The sequence below is a fragment of the Pogoniulus pusillus genome, chromosome 10 (assembly GCF_015220805.1).
Source record: "Pogoniulus pusillus isolate bPogPus1 chromosome 10, bPogPus1.pri, whole genome shotgun sequence".
Classification (NCBI taxonomy): domain Eukaryota; kingdom Metazoa; phylum Chordata; class Aves; order Piciformes; family Lybiidae; genus Pogoniulus; species Pogoniulus pusillus.
The window spans coordinates 29,718,380-29,740,274 of record NC_087273.1 but is presented as its reverse complement, the minus strand read 5'-3'; the positions used below and the strand labels follow the sequence as shown (position 1 = coordinate 29,740,274).

Genomic DNA, 21,895 nt, shown 5'->3' with positions numbered 1-21,895 from the left:
TCCAGCTGCTCAGCCTCGCCACCTCCCTCGCAGCCGCGCACTGCACACGCGTGGAGCCGAGCCGAGCCGGGCCGGGCCGAGCCGCGCCGGAGCGGAACCCCGCGGGGGCGGGGCGCGGGAGGGGCGGGGCGGGCTCACGCGGGGGCGGTGGGCGTGGCCGTGCCCCGCCGGCCTCAGGCGGGCGCGCGGCTGCCGGGAGCCGTGAGCGCGAGCCGGCGGAGCGGCCGCTCTCATTGGCGCGCGGGGACAAAGTGGCCGGAGCGCGAGCGGTAGCGGGGCGCCGCGTGCCGCGCTCGGGGCGATCGGCTCGCGGGGGCGGCCTGGGGGCGCGCGGCCCGCTGCGGGCTGGTGGCGGCGGCGGCGGCGGCGGCGCGGGGCTGGGAAGGCAGCGGGGCCGGGAAGATGAACCGGAGTTTCAACAAATCTCAGACTCTGCGGTATCTGGAGTGCAGCGCAGTGGAAGTGAAGAGTAAGGTGAGAAGAACGCGGCGCGGCCTCAACCGGCGGCGGTCGGGTGCGTCTTTGCCCGGCTCGCTCCCGGCTGCTTTCCCGAAAATGAATGGAGTTTCCCCCTGCCCGTTTCCCCTGTACGCCTCCCTGCTCGGCGCTGCCGGAGCCGTGCCCCAGCCGCAGACGAGAGAGCAACCGGTGACGAGTTGGCAGCGGTTGGCAGAGAGGCGGGATCCCACTGCAGACGCAGCTCTCGTCCTCTCCCCCCGTGAGCTGTCCCTACCCGGTGTGAGGCGACGGCGGGGCGACCCTTCCTTGCTCGTCCCTGGGCCGGCAGCGGGGCTGAGGCGGGCGGGCGCCGGGGGCCTGGCGCCCGCCGTTCCTCCTCGATCTTTTGTTTCGCCGCAATGACTTCGGCGGTAACTTTCTGGGGCAGCTCGGAAAGCGGCGGCCGACTCGCCTGCGGGGACGGCTGGGGCTTGGGCTGGAGGCGGTGGCAGGCGGGTGGGAAAGATGAGACAGTGCCGCTCCTGGGTTGCTCCTACCCCCCACAGCCACGGAATCACCGGGGTGCTTCGGCCGCCTCCTGCGTGGTACGTTGGGTTTCCCGGCGCGGTTTGCCAAGGAGAGCCGAGAAGTGGGAGCGAGGAGGACCGGGTTCCCCCTGCCCTCCCCCGTGCTAGCAGCGCCGAAATCCTGCTGTGGATCGCAGTCGAGAAGCCGGAGCGAGGCTGGCGGGGAAGCTTCACCCTTCCAGGTGTTACCAGGGGGTGCCGGCACCCTCCGTCAGCCGGCCTTATTCCACAGGCTCGTGTTGCCAGGGAAGGAGTTGTGGTCTACAGGTCATCTACGAAAGCAGTTCTGTGCCTCACTTCGGCATCTCCAAGTGATAGTATCGGTTGTGTCCGTGGTTGGTCTAGCCGAGTTCTTTTCGAGGGAGATTGGCCACTCTTGTTTGAATCTGTGCTTCCAAAGCTTGCCTGCCGCCTCTGTTGCACAAATCAGTAGCATTTAAACAAAACTGAATAATCTCCCTGAAAGTCAGTATTTTATAGACATGTAAGAGACATGGTGTAGGCAATGCTCAAGAGTGCAGAGTAGTGACTTGTAAGAGAAATGGTGTAGGCAATGCTCAAGCGTGCAGAGTAGTGTGAGTATTGAGATAGTATTGGAGATGGAGTTATTGGGACTTCATGGTCAGGGCTCCCAGCTTTTGCCCCTTGCTGCTGCTAGTATTTGCATTCAGGTCAAACATCCTTGAGTAACGCATAGACCTGAGGACGGTGGGATGGCTTCATTGGGATAGCTCCCTTGCATTCAAGGGAGACTCTAGTCACTTCCAAACGTAGCACCTGAAGTGTAGGTTGAGGCCTTTATTTTCTAACCTCCCGTTGCCACTTGAAGTGGCACAGCTGGCCTGAAGGTTCCATCCTGCATCGCTTGCTGGAAAGTTTTAGTTCAGTTTGTACAGGTTCTGAAGTGTAACCCAGCCACAGCACTTGTGGCTACCAAATACTCCAGATCCTGTTTGCTAGCTACTGAATTATACCTCATGCACTGTATGAGCCTCAAACTACAACTGTGATCACAGATAGGAATTTAAGTTCATCCTCTCTCTTCTACTTTAATACTGTCTTTGCCATAGCTTGAGTTTGTTGTATTAACAATTTAAAAGCGACCTTAAAATGAACACCTCTTGTCCTCCTTTCACAGCTGCAGGAATCCTGTAAGTGAATCCCATGTAGTTGTATAGATTCAGAGTGGTTTAGGGGTGTTGTGAGGGTATGAATGACTGTAGGTTTCTGGAGAGAAGGAAAACAAAATTATGTGGGTGGAAGGGGTTTACTGGAGGCCTTCTGTAGCTCAGGGTTGTTGCTTCTAATAGCCCAGAAATTACTTTTGTGAACTATACTGCACTGGAAGGAAACTGAAAATAGAGGTTAAATTCAAAATATCCTGGAGAGGGCCTACACCCAGTGATGATCCATTAACACAGCAAGAGTCACTGGAGGCTGTGCTGTTGAATTTCCTGGTGCTGGTGGGGTTCTGCTGTTGGTATGACTCGTGTGCAATAACATCTAGACTGTTTATGTAGCAGGCTGTTGCAAGTTGTTAGCAAACAGAGGTTGGTACTGACATTGCAAGAGGGTTTTCTTTTGTCTCTGAAGCTTGTAGGTTCTACCTTGGGGAGTTACCTTCTGTGGTTAGAAGCTGATCCAGTGAAAACTTCTGGCCTGTGGTACCTGGTAAGGTACCTTGTGAATGTCTTATACCTCTTGTTAAAACATAATAATTGTGTGGGGTCAGTTATGATTCTGTCTGTCTTGTCCCTGTGGATCACTTGCCCTGCTGTGATCATCTGGAGATAGAGATCGTCTTTCATTTTATTGGGTGGACTACCTAAGGCCAGGGGAACAAAAGGATTCAGTAACACTGCTTTTGGAAGCTGTATGTAGTCAGCCTTTTAAACATTTAGTTGTGTGTTTTGTAAGTACAAAGCCTGTCCTGGCTTGCCTGAGAACTTGAAAGTTGAGTCTGAGAACTCATGATTTTGCAGCTATCGCCTGAGAGCGCAGGCTACCAGGTGAGTGGAGGTGGGTGCAGCTCAGCCTCTGCGCTGGGGCATGCTCCTGGCTGGGGATCAAGGGATTCTCAGGTGGCATTTCAAAGGCTGGGGAAGTGGTGGGCCGTGGGCAGGTGGAATCCCTTTTAGTGGAGGAGTTGGGTGTGAGAGCACGCTGCTTTTGCACAATGGTGTGAAGTAGCTTTTCTTCTTCTCTGAAGACTGAGTTGGATGTGAAGGAGCTATGGAAAAAATTGCTATGTGGAGTCACATGGGTGCTAGTCTGCAAATGTTGGAGTTTTGATATCTCAGCCTCTGATATGATAACCAGGTGGTTCCTTCCTGAAGAACAAACCACCATCCAGCTGGAGTGTTGCACTGGTCACAGTTCAGAAATTGATCCCATAAAAAGTGACCAAGATTTTCCCGGATTTTCTGACTTTCTTTTATTTTTCTCTTAGTATTAAGTCTGTGCCCTTGATTAGTGGGAAGGGAGAGTTTGTTAGATCCTTAGTACCACCCTAAGCAAGACAAGTCTGGCAATCCCTAAGTATGCTTAAATTTTAAGAGTCCTGATGTGTGCCAGGGAATTATTTATAACAAAAAAAGTTTGTTGGGGCAGGTAGAGGGAACTTCTTGATGGCTGGACTCAGTCCAGTTTTTCAGCATCTTTGTGTGCTGAAGGGCCCAAACTTGCAGGTGGTATTAGAATCATATAATGATTTGAGTTGAGAGGGTGCTTAGAAATCATCTAATGCTGAACACTCTGCCGTGGTCAGGGATACCTTCCACTAGACCAGGTTGCTCAAAACCCTGTCCAACGTTGCCTTAAACACTTCCAGAGAGGGAGCACCCACAGCCTGTTCGGGTGCCTCTTGTGCTGTAGACGCGTGAGCTGTGTGGCTGATCAGATTTCAGTCCGGCTAAAACCCCATATGCCTTCCCTAGACCCAGCCTGACTGATCAACTCCACTGGGAATGTGGCCCAGAAGCACTCTTCAGCTCCCAACCTTCACGTCTGTGGGTATTTTAATGCCTTGTGACTACCCAGTAGGAACATTCCCAGTGATACGTTCTCTAGCTACATGTCTTTGCAGAACGATGAGCTTCGTGGCGCTATGTAATACTCTTTGGTGTACGCTGGGTTATTTTCTCTTTGTGCAGCAGCCTGTTGGATCCCCGCGTTGCAGCAAACGCTGAAGGGGAAAACGGCACATAAGCCGTCTGTGCACACCTCTTGTTTTCAGCTGTGGCAATGATAGGAATTGCTATAGCCTTCTGCTTTAAGAAGTCCTCTTCCTTCGGGCTTAGTACTTCCTCCCTTCCTCTGTCTCCTCCCCTGAGAGCTGGCCATATAATCAAAACATTTAAAAGCTTATTGCTAGATAGGAAAGCGGAAGGATAAAGAGAAACCTGCTTAGAAATTGGCACATGTCTTGGGAAAATATTAGTTGAATTGTAATGACATCTTAACCCTCCTATGTCTTTCACGAGAGAATACATTAGAAGCTCAGTTCTTATCTAGGTGTTGTCTGTGTTGCCCAGGATTAATGTTTCAAGCTTTTTAGGCAGGATCTGAAAACACAGTATCTGTCTGACTTAGAGAGACTGTGTATTCTCATGTGTCTAGTACTCACTGGCTCCATTCCCCCTGTTGGGTGACAAGTGAAGTAACTGTCCCCTCTGAAGAAATTGCCTCTAATCTCCGAAAAAGGTTTCCAGATGACCCTCCGGCACATGCCATGTGTGAGGGTTCCTTTTGTTTGTTTTGTTAAGAACCCTGCCGGTGGCCGTGAGATCCTTAAACTCCTTTTCATTTTCTCTCCTGAGCTGTTTGCAGGCTTCTTTCCTCGTGAGTTTAAGTCTACAGAAGAACAAATACTTTTCAAGTAGGAATTCCTCTATTAATGATGAGACTGCTCTTTAATTATAGCTCCCATCTTCTTTCATCCTGTTCCGAGTGAAAAGAGACTTTTTTTTCCTTGCTTTGTATACATAGTTTTTTTCACATAGGAGGGTAGCTATCAGCCCAAATGTATATTTCTTTTCCAGTCACTTGTATATTCTGGAATAGTACAGGTATGAGTTTGCCTTAGGCCTTTAAGTGGCAACCCTTTGAAGTATTTGTGAAAGTGTGAGGTTTTTGCACTTTGAAACTGACAGTTTAATGGTTTTGGCTTAAAGCAGCAGAAAAGTGTTTCTGTAGTACCAGCATATTATTTCCTGCAAACTGTACGTACGAGAAAGAATTAATTTTCATGTTTTCAGAAGTGAGTAAAGGCACTTGTGGCTCCCTGATAAATAGTCTTTTGGAAATAAACAACACACTTTTTTTGTTACTGACCAATAGGAACCTTTGGTGGCTCAGGAGTATCCAGACAGAGCTACCTGGCTCAAGTGCTGGCTGTGATGTTTCTGCCTTATTAATCGTGACACATTTTCTTGCATTATAAACTGATTTACAAATTAACAACAAAATGACTAACATCCTCCTACTATAAACAAACCCATTAGGTAAGTACATCCAGTTAAATATAACCATTTCCCTCTCCCACCCCTTTTCCCAGCCTGTTTTCACTTTGTTCTGTTAAATGCTCATGTTCAGATGGATGTTGCAAGTGGATTTTTAATAAATTCTCAGTCGTATTTTGGTGTCTCCATAGTATAGATAGGATACTGTTCTGGACCTGGAAGACAGAGAATATGTTTGGGGTCAGCTATGCTCTGTGCTCTGGTGAAGTCACTAGCAGATAAAGTGATGTGTTTTGTTCTTGGGCAGGCGTTGAAGTCACTGCTTCAGCAAGCTTGCCAAATGCTAAATTGATGTAATATCCAGACGGCTTGTGGGTGGTTTGTCCTGCTCAGGTGCCATCTCCTCTCCTCAGAAGTCTACCTGTGCTTATGTTAAGAAAGCTGTTTTAAGCCTTTAACATGCTTTCCCTCCAACCCAGCTCCCGAGGCTGCTGATACTTCCCAGCAGTATTGCATGCCCACGTGGCTGTTACGGTATCTCTACACGCATTGCCTATGTGAAAGGTATAAGGTATAACATTAAGTGGCCTTAACTACAGCAACAGCAGTAGGAGCAAACCTGCTTTGAACCAACTCCCGTAAAGACATTTTAAAGGTCTGTTTCTTCTCTGGTGTTAACTGAGAGAGATCTACAAATTGTGTTATTCAGCCTTTTGTACTTTGATTTCAGTCTAACCCTGAAGGCCTTACATGCCTTCTGAAGTTTAAAGAAATGTTTTCCATGTGTTGCATGCTTCAAAATTGATAAAAAGACATCACTTTATTAAATCTACAGGATGTTCAAATAGGCTTTAAGTTCCTTTAAGTTTTTAAGCAGCACTTTAGATTCTTCCAAGTTAAGGTCATTCTTGTCATACCGAGAATAAAACTAAAATAAGTCCAGTGAAAAACCCTGTAACCAGCTGATTTAACTTCTGGTTTTGAGCTTGAAAACATATTTGATTATATGCAAACCAAATGTGGCATGGACTCAGAAAACCGCAATGCTTCCCTCTCTCAAATGGAGACAATATGCCACAGCAAAAGCAATTTGAGATGGTCTGGATTGTTGCAAAACGTGTCAGGAGAAAGAGACTGTAAACATTAGTCTCTTAAGAAGTCTTCCCTCTGTTCTTTTTCCCTCCCAGTCTGATGAGCTTCTGACAGCAGGTACTGTATTTATTTGGGTGTGCTAAATAGCATCTACTAAACTCGTGGCTCCTCTCTTACTACAAATCTTTGTTTTTCCTAGTAAGATGACTTTCTGAAGTGCTCATACCTAGTAAACTTAAGTCTTTCTTTAAATGGTTAAGTGATTGAGAGAAGGTGACTACATCTTAACAAGTTACCATGCAGCAGCCGAGACACAACAGTTGGTCCTGTGTGTGCCTCCTGCTTGCCACCTCTCAGCTGAGGTGGTGTTGCAGAGACATGTAATTTTGTGATAGTTCTGTTCAGGTGACAGCTGCAGTAAGCACCAGCACAGTGTCAGCTTCTCTGGCCCACACATTGGCACTGTGTGAACAGTAGTGCCTGTAGAAGATAGAGGGACGTCTCAGGCGTATGCTTTGAGCTACTTGGCATCACAGAGGATTGGATGGAGGATGATATGCTCTGGTGCTCAAGGTCCAATCTCAGATCCTGCATAATAGAAAAAAAGGAAGGATTAAGAAAAAGTCACAATCTAGTTATGGACAGATGACAGTTTCTTTGTCAATGTTGCCCATCTGATAAAGGTTTGGGTGCTAGCTCTGCTATCGAGATGGTTATCAATATCTCTACAAGTTCTTGTGCAGAAGGCTGGGACTGCTGTGTTGTTTCAGCACCTCCCATACTCTCCTCTTCTTGATCTTGCCTCCAGGTTCTCACCTTTGCTTTCATGATTATTTTTAGCCTAGTAAATTGAGAATTTTTAATCTCCTTTAGACTTCATCCAGCCAGTCTGTCTTATATGAGTAGTCTTCTGAATTTTAGTCTCACCATACTGAAGCAGTCCTAAAGGACACTAAACAATGGATCTTTAATTCTCTGAGGTGCTCTTCAAAGTTGAAAAGTTGTTTACAGCCGAGTCAGAAAGGAATGTCTCTCATGTCAGGTTAAAATACCTGTGGAGGCTCTGTCTGGCAGGCTGAAAGGCCAGCCACTTCCAAGGAGTTCTTCAGGGGTGCTTTTCTCAGTACTCCCTTATCATTCCCTTTGTAAGAGACTTTGCACATATTTAATCTGAGTTTTTAGTAACCAAGAAGTCATCTTCCAAGGATTGATTGCTTGCCCTTAATTACATTTACAGTGCAGGCCAGAAGTTAAAAGATGAAATGAACTTTCAGAGACATTCCCTCCCTCTAAGTGAAAGCAAAATCTCACACACAGAGGTTGTCCCATCTTCACTGGAGATTCCTGAAGTTAACTAAGGCAGAAATGTCTAGGGCAGGGTGTGGTGCACCAGCCCTAAGGCCACCGCCCTGGGGCCATCTCTCCTGCTTCTACCATGCACAGCTGTTCCCAAGTCCCCAACCGGTCTGGCTAGGTGTATGTGTATATCAGGTTTCTTCAACTGCAGCTGTTGTTGGCCCTGAGCTCTTGGGAAACCTCTGGCAGAAAGTAAAAAGGCCTTAAATAAGTTTGAACCAGTCAGAGCCCTTACTGATTACAGTTTTTTTGTAACCATACAGACATCCCTCTTAGTCTGTGTTCAGAAAATGATTTGGGCTTGCCATAGATCTGTACTAGAGCCTAGAGCCATGGCTGTGCCTGCTGTTGGCAATGTTGACCAGACCTCTTGATTTAGTAGTCCTTTGTCCCTCTGTATGGCAGAGTGCCGAATGTTCTTTTCCCCCTTGTGCTGATGGGAGTGTGCCATGGATGCATGCATGCCCTGCTGTATTTGTGCTAGAACTGGGTGGTGTGATGATGCAGACGATGAGTGTGGTGCTCAGTGTTCTCTTCAAAACACAGGACTAGTGTGGTCTACGTCCTTTGCAAACAGACTTTGGTTTGCTCCCGGAGACATAGGAAGAGATTTGCTTTTTGGAAAGGCAGACCAGCCACTGAAGACAGAGATTTATCTTAAAGGCTCTGCTGTGTTTCTTGAATAACAGTGCTGTGGGATTAAATATCAAGAGCTGAGGCAGTGAGGAAGTCTGGCACTGCTTGCTGCTTGGAGGCAGTACTGGCTAAGAGATAGTAGGGAAGAAAGCACCTGCATGGGTGACTTGATTGGAAAGGAGCTTTTGGAGCAAGAATGACAAAGAAAGGGATGATAAGTTCGGTAGAATAGGTTGGAAAAACAGCTTTTGTGGATAGCTGTTTTCACAAACTACTAACTAAGAAACAGTTGATAATGAGGCAAGCTAGTGTTTAGAAAATCTTGGGGAAAGCTCAGAGCAGCTGTCAAAGCAAAGTCCAGCTGTGTGGATGAGTAGCTGAATGGTGTCCATGGATTTAAGATGCTAGGCAGAAAAGGTCTGGGCAATTAGCTCAGATACATACAACTGCCTGGATGATGAGTGTTAGTGGTGTTAGAGGTGGTGGGGAAGGCAGAGTTAAAGAAGTTAGGTGAAGCAAGGAGAGGGGTAAGCTTAGCTCTAAGCTGCCCTTGAGCTGGCAGATGAGCATTTGTGAAGAGATCAGTAAGAGACTGTATTGGAGGTGTGTTTCAGGAATGGAATTTGATTGGAGACTGATCGGGACAGAAATAAGCTGAATTTGTCTTCTAAGTAAATGCAGAAGAGAGAAAAGTACTGCCATGAACTGAGCCTCACAGACCACTGAAGCAGATTGGAGGGGTTGCAAGGGCTGTTCTTTGAATGGAAAGCAGAGATATGAGGCAGCATGTCCAAGAAACATGAAAAAGGACAGGGTTTATTTGTGGGGTGAAGCTATTCTAGGAACTGAAGGTACTAAAGCATGGCTGTATTTTTATAGGGGAGTGAAAGGGGAGAACACAACGAAGAAGGGTAGGAGTATGGCATTATGCCATTTAGGGAAAATGTTCAGAGGAGAAGGCAGTAAAATTGTATCTGTGATGGAGTTCCTATGGAGGGTAAATAAAAGAGAGACTGACTTGCTATTTTGTCCAAGACACAAGTCAAAAGAGCAAAAGCTGAGCAGAGGACTGAAGAGAATATGAAATCCCACACTTCCCACCAGCTTGATCACTGGACTGGAGCAGAGCTGCTTTGGGGCAAATGCAACCACTTGAAGGGGAAGTGAGAACTTGTTGCAGAGAACATCTGCTTGGTTGGTGGCATGTTGCCACTAGTGAAAACCACTGTGAGACTAGGAGCAGAGCAAGAGGCATGGCTGGAGGAGAAAGAGGGAACAGAGAAACACAGGCATGAATATGACAGTCCTAGATGAAGTCAGCCAGCATAAACCCAGGTGCCCTAAGTCTTGTACACTTTCTTTATCTCCTTACTGATAAAGCAGATCTGATTAGATTTCCCCATTTTGGACATCTCACAGGTAAGCAGAAATTTCAGTCTATGCAAGGATGAGCATAGTTTGCTCTTTCTCTTACTGGTTTTTACTTCATGGGAAAAGTAGCAGGCTAACATAATTCATGTTTATGGCTAAATTTTGGTCTTTGATGTTTTCTTATTACAATAGCCTGAATTCAAAGCCAGCAATAAACTTGAGGGATGTCACCTCATAAACATAGGCCTTTGTTTTCAATCCTGTAAACTTTCTGAAACTTAAAATATAAAGAAAAAAAATCGGTCTCTCTTTTTGCAACTAACTCTTCCATTTCAGAAAATAGCATCCATCCAAGTAAACAAACCTCAGAATCCTGCTCCCTTGTCTTCTCTGACCTCTCATCTTCCCTGGGGAGAAAGAAACCTTAGTTGATTGGCCTTGGTCTGCCTGTGTAAGTTTTGGTCAGCTCGTTGTGTCTTTCTTCATCTTGAACACAACTTTTATCAGAATGCTTTGTTTTTGTATTTTATTTTGTTGGGGTTTTGTGGGTTGTGTAGGTTTTTTTTTTTTCCCTATTTTTGGGGATCTGTTTTTGCTCCAAGTTTCTGCCCATTGTGTTATATTTTGTTGGATGCTTGTTGTCCTCTAGCTGCAGACAGCTATAGTAGCTGGCTGATACTTCAGTGGATCCTGAGACAGCTTATTTTTATGAAACAAAATGTCCAGTTCTTTCTAGGGTTTTCTTTAGTCATACTTAGCACTCTCAAATTATTTTAAGTTCTCTTGGATCCTTCTGTCCTCTGACTTCTGCAATAGTAGATACAGTATTTGCATTAAATTCGTAGGTCAGAGACATTTACTTCATTGTGGAAAACTAATCTGCTTGTTAAAACTGTTCATCAGTGTAATACAGTATTGTTCTGGCAGACTGGTCCTTGTGTCTTTCTGTAGAGGGATATACTACAGCAGAACTTTGTTTATAGCTTAGAAAACCAGATGGCCATCTTGGTTATCTGTGCAAAGCCTTTAGAATTTGTAGTTTCTGGAAGATAAGTGGTGGATGTTATCTTGAAACTCGGTCTGAATACAATGCAGAGCACCCAGTCCCCATGTTGTGTGGTACTACAAAACTCGCTGTGATACTCTCTCTCAGCCTTGTTAGGGATGACGAATGAATGGTCACTGCTGAAGTGGGGGGTTTCCCTCTTCTAAAAAGACCTGCTGACAATGGTTACTGCCTCTGTGTGTGCACAGATTGAATCAATCAGCTGAACTACTACTATGGGAATACTAACCTTTAAACAACCCCCCATAGTCCTCATTATCTGCTTAAGTCTTTCCTTGAAGAGGCTCTTCCCTCCTACACCAATCTGCAGAATCGCCTCCTAGCATCCTTGCCTCAAAGGGCTGCGTCATGCAAAAAAGCACAAGTGAAATCACTTGCATTTGTTTGTTGTTGTCCTGTTCCTAAGCGAAGGAAATTGTCTTTCAGGCTTTCCTGAGGCTGAAAGTGTGAACGAGTTAATTTGCACAGCGTTCACATCAGACCTTACTGCCCAAGTCTGCAGTTGCATCCCTGTGGGTGGACTGCTATCTGCATGGTGCACTCCAATGGTGATCCCTGTTTGGTATGTCCTCAGGGGTTGGGATGGGAGACCTAGCCCTTTCACAAACTGTCCTCCTCTCATGTGGCAGCTGAAGTTGAGCTTTGGATCAGACCAGCCTGTAAATAACCTTCCTTGCTTCTTTCTTCTCTCCTTTCCCATGTCACTTGCCTGCTATACATGATGCCTCAGAGTGAGAGCTGACCTGTGCCTTGGCATGTGTGTTGAGCAGGCAGACTGTAGGGCAGGTGATACGGGGGGGTTGTGTACTGGCTAGGGTGAGTCTGTACAGCATCTCCTGCCTTTCAAGAATCATGCATACTCATGGTCCTGAAAAGGCTACTGAGAGAGTGGTGAGACACTGGAACAGGCAGAGAAACTGAATGGCCCCTCCCTGGAAGCGTGCAAGGTCTGATTGGATGGGGTTTTGATCTACCTGATCTAATGGAAGATGTCCCTGCGCATGGCAGAGAGTTTGGAACTAGGTGATCTCTAAGATCCCTTCCATCCTAAACCATTCTGTAATAAATTGTCTGTTCAGTAAACAGGTGACTACTGAGGCTGGCATCTGAATTCCCTGGCCTGGTGCTTTGGCCAAAGGAATCCTGTGTTGCTGTTCAAGTGTGCAGTCCAGGAAATGCAGTTCTAAACAGAGCCTACAAAGACCTTCTTCCTGCCCCTTCAGTTTACTATGTAGATGTTAAACTTGTCACTTTGAGATGGTTGCTTCTTTTGAATCTAGGAAAAAGCAAACTTAAAGGTACTTTTCAAATAAAACAAACTTAAGCATCTTTTGTTTGAAATGTGTCAGCAGGAGTAAGTTGCCACTTGGATTTTTCTGGAGAGAAGCAGGGAGTGGAGGACAAAGGAAGACTGTTTCTCCTCCATTGGAACCAGCTGTGGTTCATTCAGCTTTTGTGCATTTGGATGGGCACTCTGAATTGCAATCCAAACTGGAACTAGCAGTTAATATTACAAACAAGCAGCATAATTTGACTAAACAAGCTTTCAGATGATTACAACTAGGCTTTGATGCTGAAGAGTGGGATTTTCATATCTGTAGAAGTAATTTGAGAACATGCACCCAAAGTCAGTAGAGTTTTGGTTATTTTCTTTTTTATTTTTTTGTTGAAGATGATTATGGTGATGATTCATACTTTTGTTAGTCTGAGGAAAAGAGTGGCTTGTGTATATAGTTGATTTAACATCTGAGAATCTCTAAGCAAGTCATTCTTCATTTTGAGGAAGAATTTATCCATAGAAAAGGCTCATTTTTGACCCTCGCCTTTGTTTTCTTGTTAGTTCTGTCTTTTGGTTTCTTGCCTTGGTATTGACTGACTTTGGAAATGAGAACTTCCATGAAATCCTAGTTATAGTCTTCCTTGATTCCATGCTTTTAGGATTTGAGTTAGCATGGTTTTAGAGGTTCAATTAATGAATAGCACTATACAGTCTGAGTTATGTACCAGAAAGATGATTTAAGCAACTTGATTTAACTTGATGCCTGTTTTTACTCTCTTAATTTCCTTAATTAGAAAATCTGAGTGTTTTCCCTCCTGTTGTTAGTAGGATATTTTATTTCTGATACTAGAAACAAGGTCCATTGAAAACTTGTCCTTAATCACTTTCTGACTTCATTTCATGGATTTATAATGTTTTCAATTGTGTCTAGTCACACCTCCTCCATGTATATTTATTTTAGCAGCCACTTATTGGTCTGTTAAACTCATAAACAGTGAAGTGATTGAATGATTCTTTATGAGTTTATTTTTTTTCTGAGTAAGAACTCTCCTCCTTCTGTATGGATTACGAGGAAATTCAGGGGTCAGGTAGAGGGAGTGCATTTTCTAATAACAGGCTGTGTGCTTGCATGCACACTTCTTTTAAGGTCTTGTGGTTGAGATCACATTGGTATTGATGAGAAATGTGCAAAGAATTTTTATAAGGTTTGAATAGCTGAGTGACTAACTTCTTTTGAAAGCAGTAGAGGGAATGGTTCTGTTTTGGAGAAGAATGGTCCTATGGATGCCCAAGATAATGATAATGAATTGTGGAACTTCAAAGTTAAATCCTACAAATGCAGTTGTCCTCTAGAGGATTTTATAAAGATTTAATATTTTAAAAATGCACTTTCTTTTAAGGTGGCACACTTCAGCTTATCTGCTGTCAAGCAGAGTCATATCTTGGTAGCCGTGGTTGTGATCTAGTGTGAGGACCTAAACGACCATTTGTAGACTTCAAAGCACCACTTTGTGGCTACATTCATCACATAAAGAAGAAGAGAAGTACACCGTGTTGAAATGCCAGGCTTGTTGAAATGCCAGGCTAGAGTATTGAGTTGTGTTGATGTTTGACAACAGACACTATTTTCTCTTGCAGTTTGGGGCAGAGTTCAGAAGGTTCTCTTTGGATCGCTACAAGCCAGGGAAGTTTGAAGACTTCTACAAACTAATTCTTCACATTCATCACATAGCTAACCTGGAAGTGATGATCGGATATGCCGATGTGCATGGAGACCTCCTCCCTATTAATAATGATGACAACTTCTTCAAGGCTGTTTCAAGTGCTCATCCACTGCTCAGGGTTTTTATACAAAGACAAGGTAAGATGCATTTTCATTTTGGTGCCTCAAAGTGCCCTACACCATGGTGAAGGGGAGTGGATGTGGCCCTCATTTAGAGGCTGAAATGATTCTAGAGTGTCTAGGAAGCCTTCTCACTCTGGCACTTCACTGAAACTTCCCAGGAATGGCATGATTTCAGGGGAAGTAGATGGACTGCTTTTAAGGTGTTTGAAGGATAACATGCTAGGAGTCACTGTAAGCCCCTTCTTCTCTGAGAGAAGCATATCTCGTACTGCTGGGACTGTCATCACTTGAGCGTGCCGCTACATCACTCCACTTATTTGTGGGAGCTGTGAGCAACTACTGCTTAACATGTAGAAATACTATCTATCCATCTTGATAGTGAGTGTCATACTCAAATGATTCATGTCTGTACAGCATGTGAATGCACACTGATAGGTAGTTATAAAAAAAACAGCCTTCCAAAGTTTCTGTCATTAATGAGGTCTTGTTTGACTGTGGTGTCCTGGCTCATAGACAAATGATGATTCTCCTCTCTGTCCTTACACTAAGAAGTGTTGAATCTTCCCATTTTGAGTCATCAAGCAAACCTTGGGCAGAATTGCACAAATGTCAGATGACATCAGGTTTAAGTGCCTGTGTGTTGTCAAGCTTTTATTGCAGATATCTGAAACCTCTTTAAAGACCATGTTTGGCAGTTGCTTCAGATGAGGACTGGTTTTTGTGACAGTGCACCTTCTTCTCAGAACTCCTTTAAATCCCTAACACTGTTAGCAGTACCTCCACAGTTTTCTTCAGTTGTATAGTGATTTACAGCTCAGGGCTTTTAGAATTCAAATCTTGTCAGTAGCAGAATCAGAGATGAGGCATGATCAGATACTTGGGGTAGTCATGTAGCGTTTTTGGCCTTTACTCTGCTGTGTGGGTGTTTCTACTGATAAGGATTTAGCAGGAGGCTCCAGCCTGCTTGTTGGTGTGAGCTGGTATGGTGTGTGGTTCAATTCTGTGTAGTCAGATAACAATCCAGGGCTGTGTGGCCCTGCCCATTCAAAGTATGTTATCTGCCACCTTCTTTTAGTTGGGAATAAGCTCTCCAATGAGGCAGTGGAGAAGAGGGTCTAGAGCAGTTTGTGGGAAAGTCTGTGGGAGAGAACTTGCAGTGCTAGGTCTCCCTTCATGTGCAGAAAATATAAAGGTGGATGCAAGTCCTACTAAGTTTCTCTTCTGCAGTGCCCGTTAGGGCTTGTGAATATTCATGGTAGGGTAGGTCATGAGAAATCACTTGCATCGCTTCGTCATACCTGCATCAGTTTGTCTGTGTATCAGTCCTGTTCAAAATGCAGTGTCCTTGCTCTGCTTGGGCAGACTGCTGAAGCCACTGAGTATCCCTGACTGTACTGGGAACGGGTTGCCACTAAAATGCTAATTGCAGAGGTAGGCAAATGGGAGAAAACTTTTGACTACATCTGGGAAACATCCTCCTTCTGCGGTAGAAGTATTGCTACTTGTGGAGCTTTGTAACTTGTAACCTTAATGGCAAGGTGCAGTACTTGCTTTAAAAAAAAAATCTTTTCTTTTACTTATTGCTTAATGGAAAGAATCATGCTAAAAACGAAGCTCATACAAGAGGGAAGGCAGGCTTGTGACTCCTCATGTGTGACAAAGCCTGAAAGCTTTACCAACAAACATTCTTCTACACTCCCTTCTATAAAGCTGAAGTGAAAAGTAGACTCTGGACCATCACTTTGATTAATGGCACCCATAATAAGGGACTCCTGAGGTTACCATTTGAGATTCACACTTGTGGATGCTCACAAACAATCACGTCTATTTCCTTTTCTGAGAAGAAGCCTTGAGAAATTGTTCCCTTCAACTATAATAGGAGTTACTGAAATCTTGTTTGTCTCTTTCTTTGTTCCCTTGCTGCTTTCCCTGTCTTCAGCCTGTTGCAAACCTGCATTGGAAAATAAAGTGACTAGCACCAAGAAACCATTGTGCCATCCAGGGCCGTGTGGTGTGCCTGCAGTACTTCAGCTCACGCCCTAAACTGACTTCAGAGGCAAGAAATAAAGCTGAAAGCGATGCTAGTAAAATACAAGGGCAGTCCTCTTCTGTAACTTTGAAGGAGACTGCAGAACATGGCCTCTCTAGCCTATTGGGTCAGGAATCATTGTCCTTTGATTGGACAAGTCCTGAGAGGTGGCTATCAAAGGTTATTCTTGCAGTTTTGTGGAGTACAGAAGGTTTGAAAAGAACTCAAAGTTGGGCAGAACTATGCAAGCACGGGAGGGCTGAATAGTTGAGGTTCAGGTCTTTCTCTAGCAGAGCAAGCTGTTTATCAAGTGCATGATTAGTCACCTTATCTGTACTCCTAGTTTATAACTCGGTTAGCCTTTCTCTTGTCAAGTGAGTTATACAATCATGTTTAAACAGCTTAGCTGTTTGTTCCCAGAGTGGCAAAATAGTTAACTTATTCTTTGAACAACAATCAAGCAGCTAGTTTGTTGGTGGGGTTTTTTTGTTTACCAAGTTCTTTTTGATCTGAGCTTAGTTGTGCACTTTTTCACTTCAAAATCGTTTCTCTCACTTGTCTCCAGAAGCAAGCCACATGTGCATTGCTTTGACTCTTATGTGTCAGGCTGGTGTCCAGGTATGGGATGGCTATTTTATCCCACCTCCATCTTTTTGTTCAAGTCTACTGAGCCCCAGATTCTTCAGGATCATGGCAGCTGTTCCCTGGCATGGACATCACTGATTACTAGCCAACCTTTTTACTAAGGACTCAAATTGCCATTCCCAGCATGCTTGCAACAATTTTTGTTCCTAGTTTTTAGGGTCTTGAAGGCTCTGTGATATTTACACATAGTGCTTGGTTTTATAGTGATCCATCTGCTGAAAGTATGTGGTGCTCCCTTTTTTTTCCCTTCAATACAAAATTACAGTGCAGACAAAAGTCTTAATTAGAGAACCAGGCTATAAAAAGAAAAGATGATTTTCCTTTGACTTGCTTTCCCAGGCTGCAAGTGTGGGTCATGTCCTGTGTTATAAACTGATGTGGCTCTTTTGATTTTGTTAGCACAGTAGTGATTTATATCGGCTGATGCTTTGAGCCCAAGAATTTACTCACTTGGCTGTAACTGATACCAGACATAACCAGAACTCTCAGTGCAAGATGCCTGCTGCTGGGGAAGGGATGATGTCCAAAAGACCTTAGAACAATGCAAAGAATTACGGATGTGTTTGCTTTGCTCTGTAATAACTGAACTCTTGTACTCTAGCCAAGACATGCATGGAGGAAGAGTTTATCTGGTGATGCAGATGGTCATCATGTTTTTAAGATTCCATTTGTCATGTGTCTGATTTGAACCAGAACTTTTAAGACACTCTTGAATACTGCAAAAATATTTAAGTATAAGATATGAATTCAGTCAGAAACAAAGAACAGGAAAACCAAAGTGAGTTAATATTCTATACTGCAAATGCATTTTTCCTTGTGTGATCAAGTGGAATGGTACTGCTGTCAAATCTTGCTTTAATGCCTGTCTCCTAGAGGCAGAGTATACATTCAAACTATGCTGTATAGGAAGCTTTTAAATAGAATGGAATAAATAGCAGGATTAAGACTTCTTCATTTTAAACCTGCCTGAAATAACTCCTTGAACTTTGCAAGTGAGGTGTAAGGATCTAAGTGATAGGAGGTCTACCAGATACCAGTTTTCCTTTTTTTGGGTTACTTACTATGGTGTGTTTAACCTAGGAAGTTCAGGTCAGGGAAGTGTTGCAAAATGAACACGCTTATCACTCTGCAAGTACTCTGAGCAGCACTTCTTTTCCAAGGAAGAGGGGTAGATCCAGGACCAAGATACAAAAGTACAGCAAGTGCAGTGAAAGGAGTGATAAATGGCTCTGAGCTCGAACAGTAAATTCAGAGTAATGACTCTGATTATGGGAGAATTAATGGAGGCTGCTGATGGCTAGACCTTCGCTTCCTGCTGCTCTTCAAGATTTAGAGTTTGCATGGGCAGCAGCAGAAAATCTGATGTAGCTCAAGTATCAAAGGAGGTGAGAGAGGCGGTGAGCAGCCAATCAGGCGTCGTCTGGATCCCGGCCTGAGGTCAAATGAAACCTTCTGAGAAGCCTTTTTGTTTTGCATCCCCATTGTAAGAGGAAGTCTGTGGAGATAGTCAGTTGAGGTTTTGGACCTTTGCTTGCTTTGCCTGAGCTTCAGCAAGTGACTTTGTTCCTATAAATCAGCTGATGAAAACGTATCCTTTAGCAGAATAATTATCAAGGAAATCTAAAGGTGTTAAGGGTTTGGAGAAATAACAGACTTAGCCTTGAGCTCTGTGGTAAAGGGTTGGACTTGATGATCTATGAGGTCTCTTCCAGCCTTGGTGATACTGTGATATTCAGGCAGTCTTGTCAAGACACAGTATCAGTAAGAACTGTCCCTCTGAATCAGCACATTTATTACTATTGCTTTTAAGTAACATCCATAAAAATAACAGTTGATAAATGTGGGGGCACTTTGTGAATTTGATCTAGAATCTGCTTTAGTATTGACAATCTTTCCATCAACAAATTGTAAAGATTTCTAAAGGTTCAAATGGTTTCATGGTAGGTCTTACAAGTAGGATACAGGTGAAATGCTGGAGCATCAGATGCTGGATCTTTATTTGACCATAACTTTGTCAAATATCATACTTCTTGCAGCAACTTAATTAGGTTTTTGGTGTGTTTTTTTGCCTTCTAAGAAACTGAAGAGCATCCTGACAGCAAATAAATCTTAAAGACTCTCTTCAGCTAACTGGAGTAGGGCCTTCCATGATAATTTAGTAAATGCCACAAATGAACTGCAGCTGTTAATTGAGGTGGCCTGAAGTTAAATAAGGCTGATGTCTTTTGATCTTCTATTTTGTGGTCTGCAAAACTGACTGATAGTGTGTAAAAAGCCATTAAGTCTCATCTTCAGAAACTTGCTATAAGTGTCTTCTCTTCTGTAGCTGTACTTTAATAGTTCATTACTGTCAGTCAAGCAGTGCTGAAAACCAGTTGTTGCTTTTTTCCTCAAATACTTTTCTCCTTGAGCTGCTGTCTACCATCAGTTCTCACTTAAAGCCTGATCCAAAATCAACAGGGAAAAACGTGCATTTACCTAGTTGGGATTTGGATTTGACTTGTTTTAATTTATGCTAAATTGAAGATTGGAAGATACTGTTTTTTCTTCAGCTGCATGCAGTGATTAATACATTTAAACTGCTGTGCCATGCAACGTATTTTGGTATGTTGAGAAGCAGTTCATAACTCTGCAATTTGTTATTTACCTGGCAGAGTTCTGGTCTGCTCGAAGTACCAACATCTGTGTTCAGCCTGCTTGTATTATAAAATCAGAGAAATCACACTCAGTTTTAAAATAAAAATGTGCTAATGGGAATCATGCCCAAGTCTAACTGAAAAACTGATGGGGGGTTGTTTTATTGTCTTTCATACTCCAAGCACATAATCCCCAGGAATAGTGGTTGGCTCTCTAACCACATGTGTTAAACACAAAAACTGGCCTTGAGACAGCAACTAAAATGAAACCTGTTTCTGGCTACCTAAAACCTCTTAACTCTGCTCAGCCTTTCAAAGTGAGTACAGATGTTTTGAGTTGAATTCTTTCATATGTTTTGGTTCCTCAGTAAACTTCCTGCTTGTTTTACAGCAAAAGACATTGACTTTGTCTTCTCAAAAAGTTGCATTTTCAAAGAACAACACTGTGTTTCTACATCTTCTTTTAAAGGCATTTGATATATTAAATAATAAAGCAGGTTGTAGCACATGTTGAGGGAAAATACTGAGCTGCTTCTGGTCTTGCTCTTCATTGAGCTGCACAGAATCTCACCGTGGTCTTATGTGAGTCTGGGGGAATAAAATGAGGGTGCAGAGAAGGCAACTTGAGATGTTCACCGTATTAGATCCTGTATAAGAGGAGTGGGGTGGGGCAAGGGAACAAGGAGAAGGAATGCTTCTGACAGTATGTATGTAGCTTGTGGGCACACTGCAGGATGTGTGTCTGCTGTTGGTCAGGCTGTCTTGGGGCTGCTACCCTGTTGCCTCTGCCCTGGTACTGGTGTAATCCTGTGTGGTTGATCTCTCTTAGCCAGAAACATAGCTGTATGAGTGAGGAGCTAGCATGGGATGGGCAGGACCACAGCAGATTTAAAGCGACTTAGCACTGTCATGAAGCCTCTGTTTTTTGGGAGGAAGAACTTATCTGCCCATAGCCTTTGAAAATGAGCAATGGATTTGGAAGGGTGGCAAAGCATCTTGTCGTAGCCCTTGACAAGATTAGAGGATGATGGTAGATTTCATGCTAGGAATTGCTGCTAGGTTTAAATTAAATCCTTTCATGATTTTCCTCAAAAACATCTCTGTTTTTGAGCTGGAGGGCTCTTTGAAAGCTTGTCAAGCCAAATAATCTCTGTCCCACTCAAGTCCTTTGATACCTGAAGATAAGTAAAATGCAGCTGTTTGTTCTAGTGAAGTCTGGCAACAAATTGCTGTAACTTCTGTGCTCCACCTTTCATGTGCAAATGATGAGACTGGGTAATGATTATCTTTCTACTACTTTATTAAGCATCTTTAAAAACATAATATTTTATCTGGCTTGTCAGATGTAAACATGAAGCAGCCTTGAATTTTGTTGCTGGTGTAGTTAGTGATACTAAGCACAAGGCTGCTTCTCTGCTCCTTGAAAGCTCCATTTTTAGGGTATGAGGATATTTGATTTTCATAACCAGTTACTTAAATTGCAACTAGATCAGCCAGTAAGTAAGAATTTTCAGAGAATGGAGGGGAAAGTTTGTGGAAGTAGCATAGCTTACAGACAGGCATTGTAGAGTTGGTCTATAAGTGATAGTGGGAACACCTACAGAGCCACACGCTGCATAAATAGGAGTAGCTGCAGTGTACGGTAACCATGGAACAGAAGCCAGGCAAAAATACTGCTGCTGTCCTGTCACTGGCAGCAAACACTTGTTGCATTTCTGTGTTAAAGCTGTGTGAGATTTGGGTTCAGCTTCAAAGTTTAATAATTATTTAATAATTACACACAGCTAAATATTAATAAAAATAGACTACTGGCTGACGCTTCTTCAAAATTGCAGCAAGCTGGTACCAGTCCCACACATTCTGCTGAATTTAGCCTAAAGAACCTTGTTTGCAATGGTAATTCCTGTAGCCTTTAATAGGAACCTCTGCTTTAGCTTTACTTGGTAACTCGCACAAGAACAAGCAAATAAACACTCTTCTGTTCCTTCAGACTCCTGTTTGTTGTATTACAGTTGTCAATTGCTACTCTGGCAGTACTTGCAACAGCAAAATAGAACCCTGCAATTATGTCTACTTAATGATAGTCTCAAGTAAAGGTATCTCTTGTTTTCTTCCTCAGTTGGACCCTTTGTATTTAAGATATTGAAGCTACTCTAACAGGTGGCTTGACTTTATAAAAACAGTGATGAGGAAGACTTGTCAAATGATCCACCTTTGTTAAGGTCCCTGTGAGGGAAATTTTCCACTATTTGTCTTTTCTTCCTCAGTAGTCAAAACAAGAGATTCTGTTTCCTGCTCATAGCTCAGGTTTTTTCCTGTTGTACTTATCTGTCATTTCCCTTCTGTAAGTGATGGAAACAAGTACAGTGTGCAGATAATAATGAAATGCACTTGACAGTCTCTCCTATGACACCAGATTTTACCTGAAGAGACCTCACAAGCTCAGAGTAGTTT

The 21,895-nt window shown here is 43.7% G+C and overlaps 1 protein-coding gene across 1 annotated transcript in view; it reads left to right on the top strand.

Annotated features, from left to right (window-relative positions):
• Positions 1–387: 387 nt before the first annotated feature.
• PARD6G (par-6 family cell polarity regulator gamma) overlaps positions 388–21,895 on the top strand; it is a 74,369-nt gene continuing 52,861 nt past the window's right edge. Inside the window, exons 1-2 of the mRNA XM_064150097.1 lie at positions 388–474; positions 13,924–14,146. Of these exons, the coding sequence (XP_064006167.1) occupies positions 403–474; positions 13,924–14,146 (295 nt within the window). The 5' untranslated portion in view covers positions 388–402. The remainder of the gene's footprint in view (positions 475–13,923; positions 14,147–21,895) is intronic.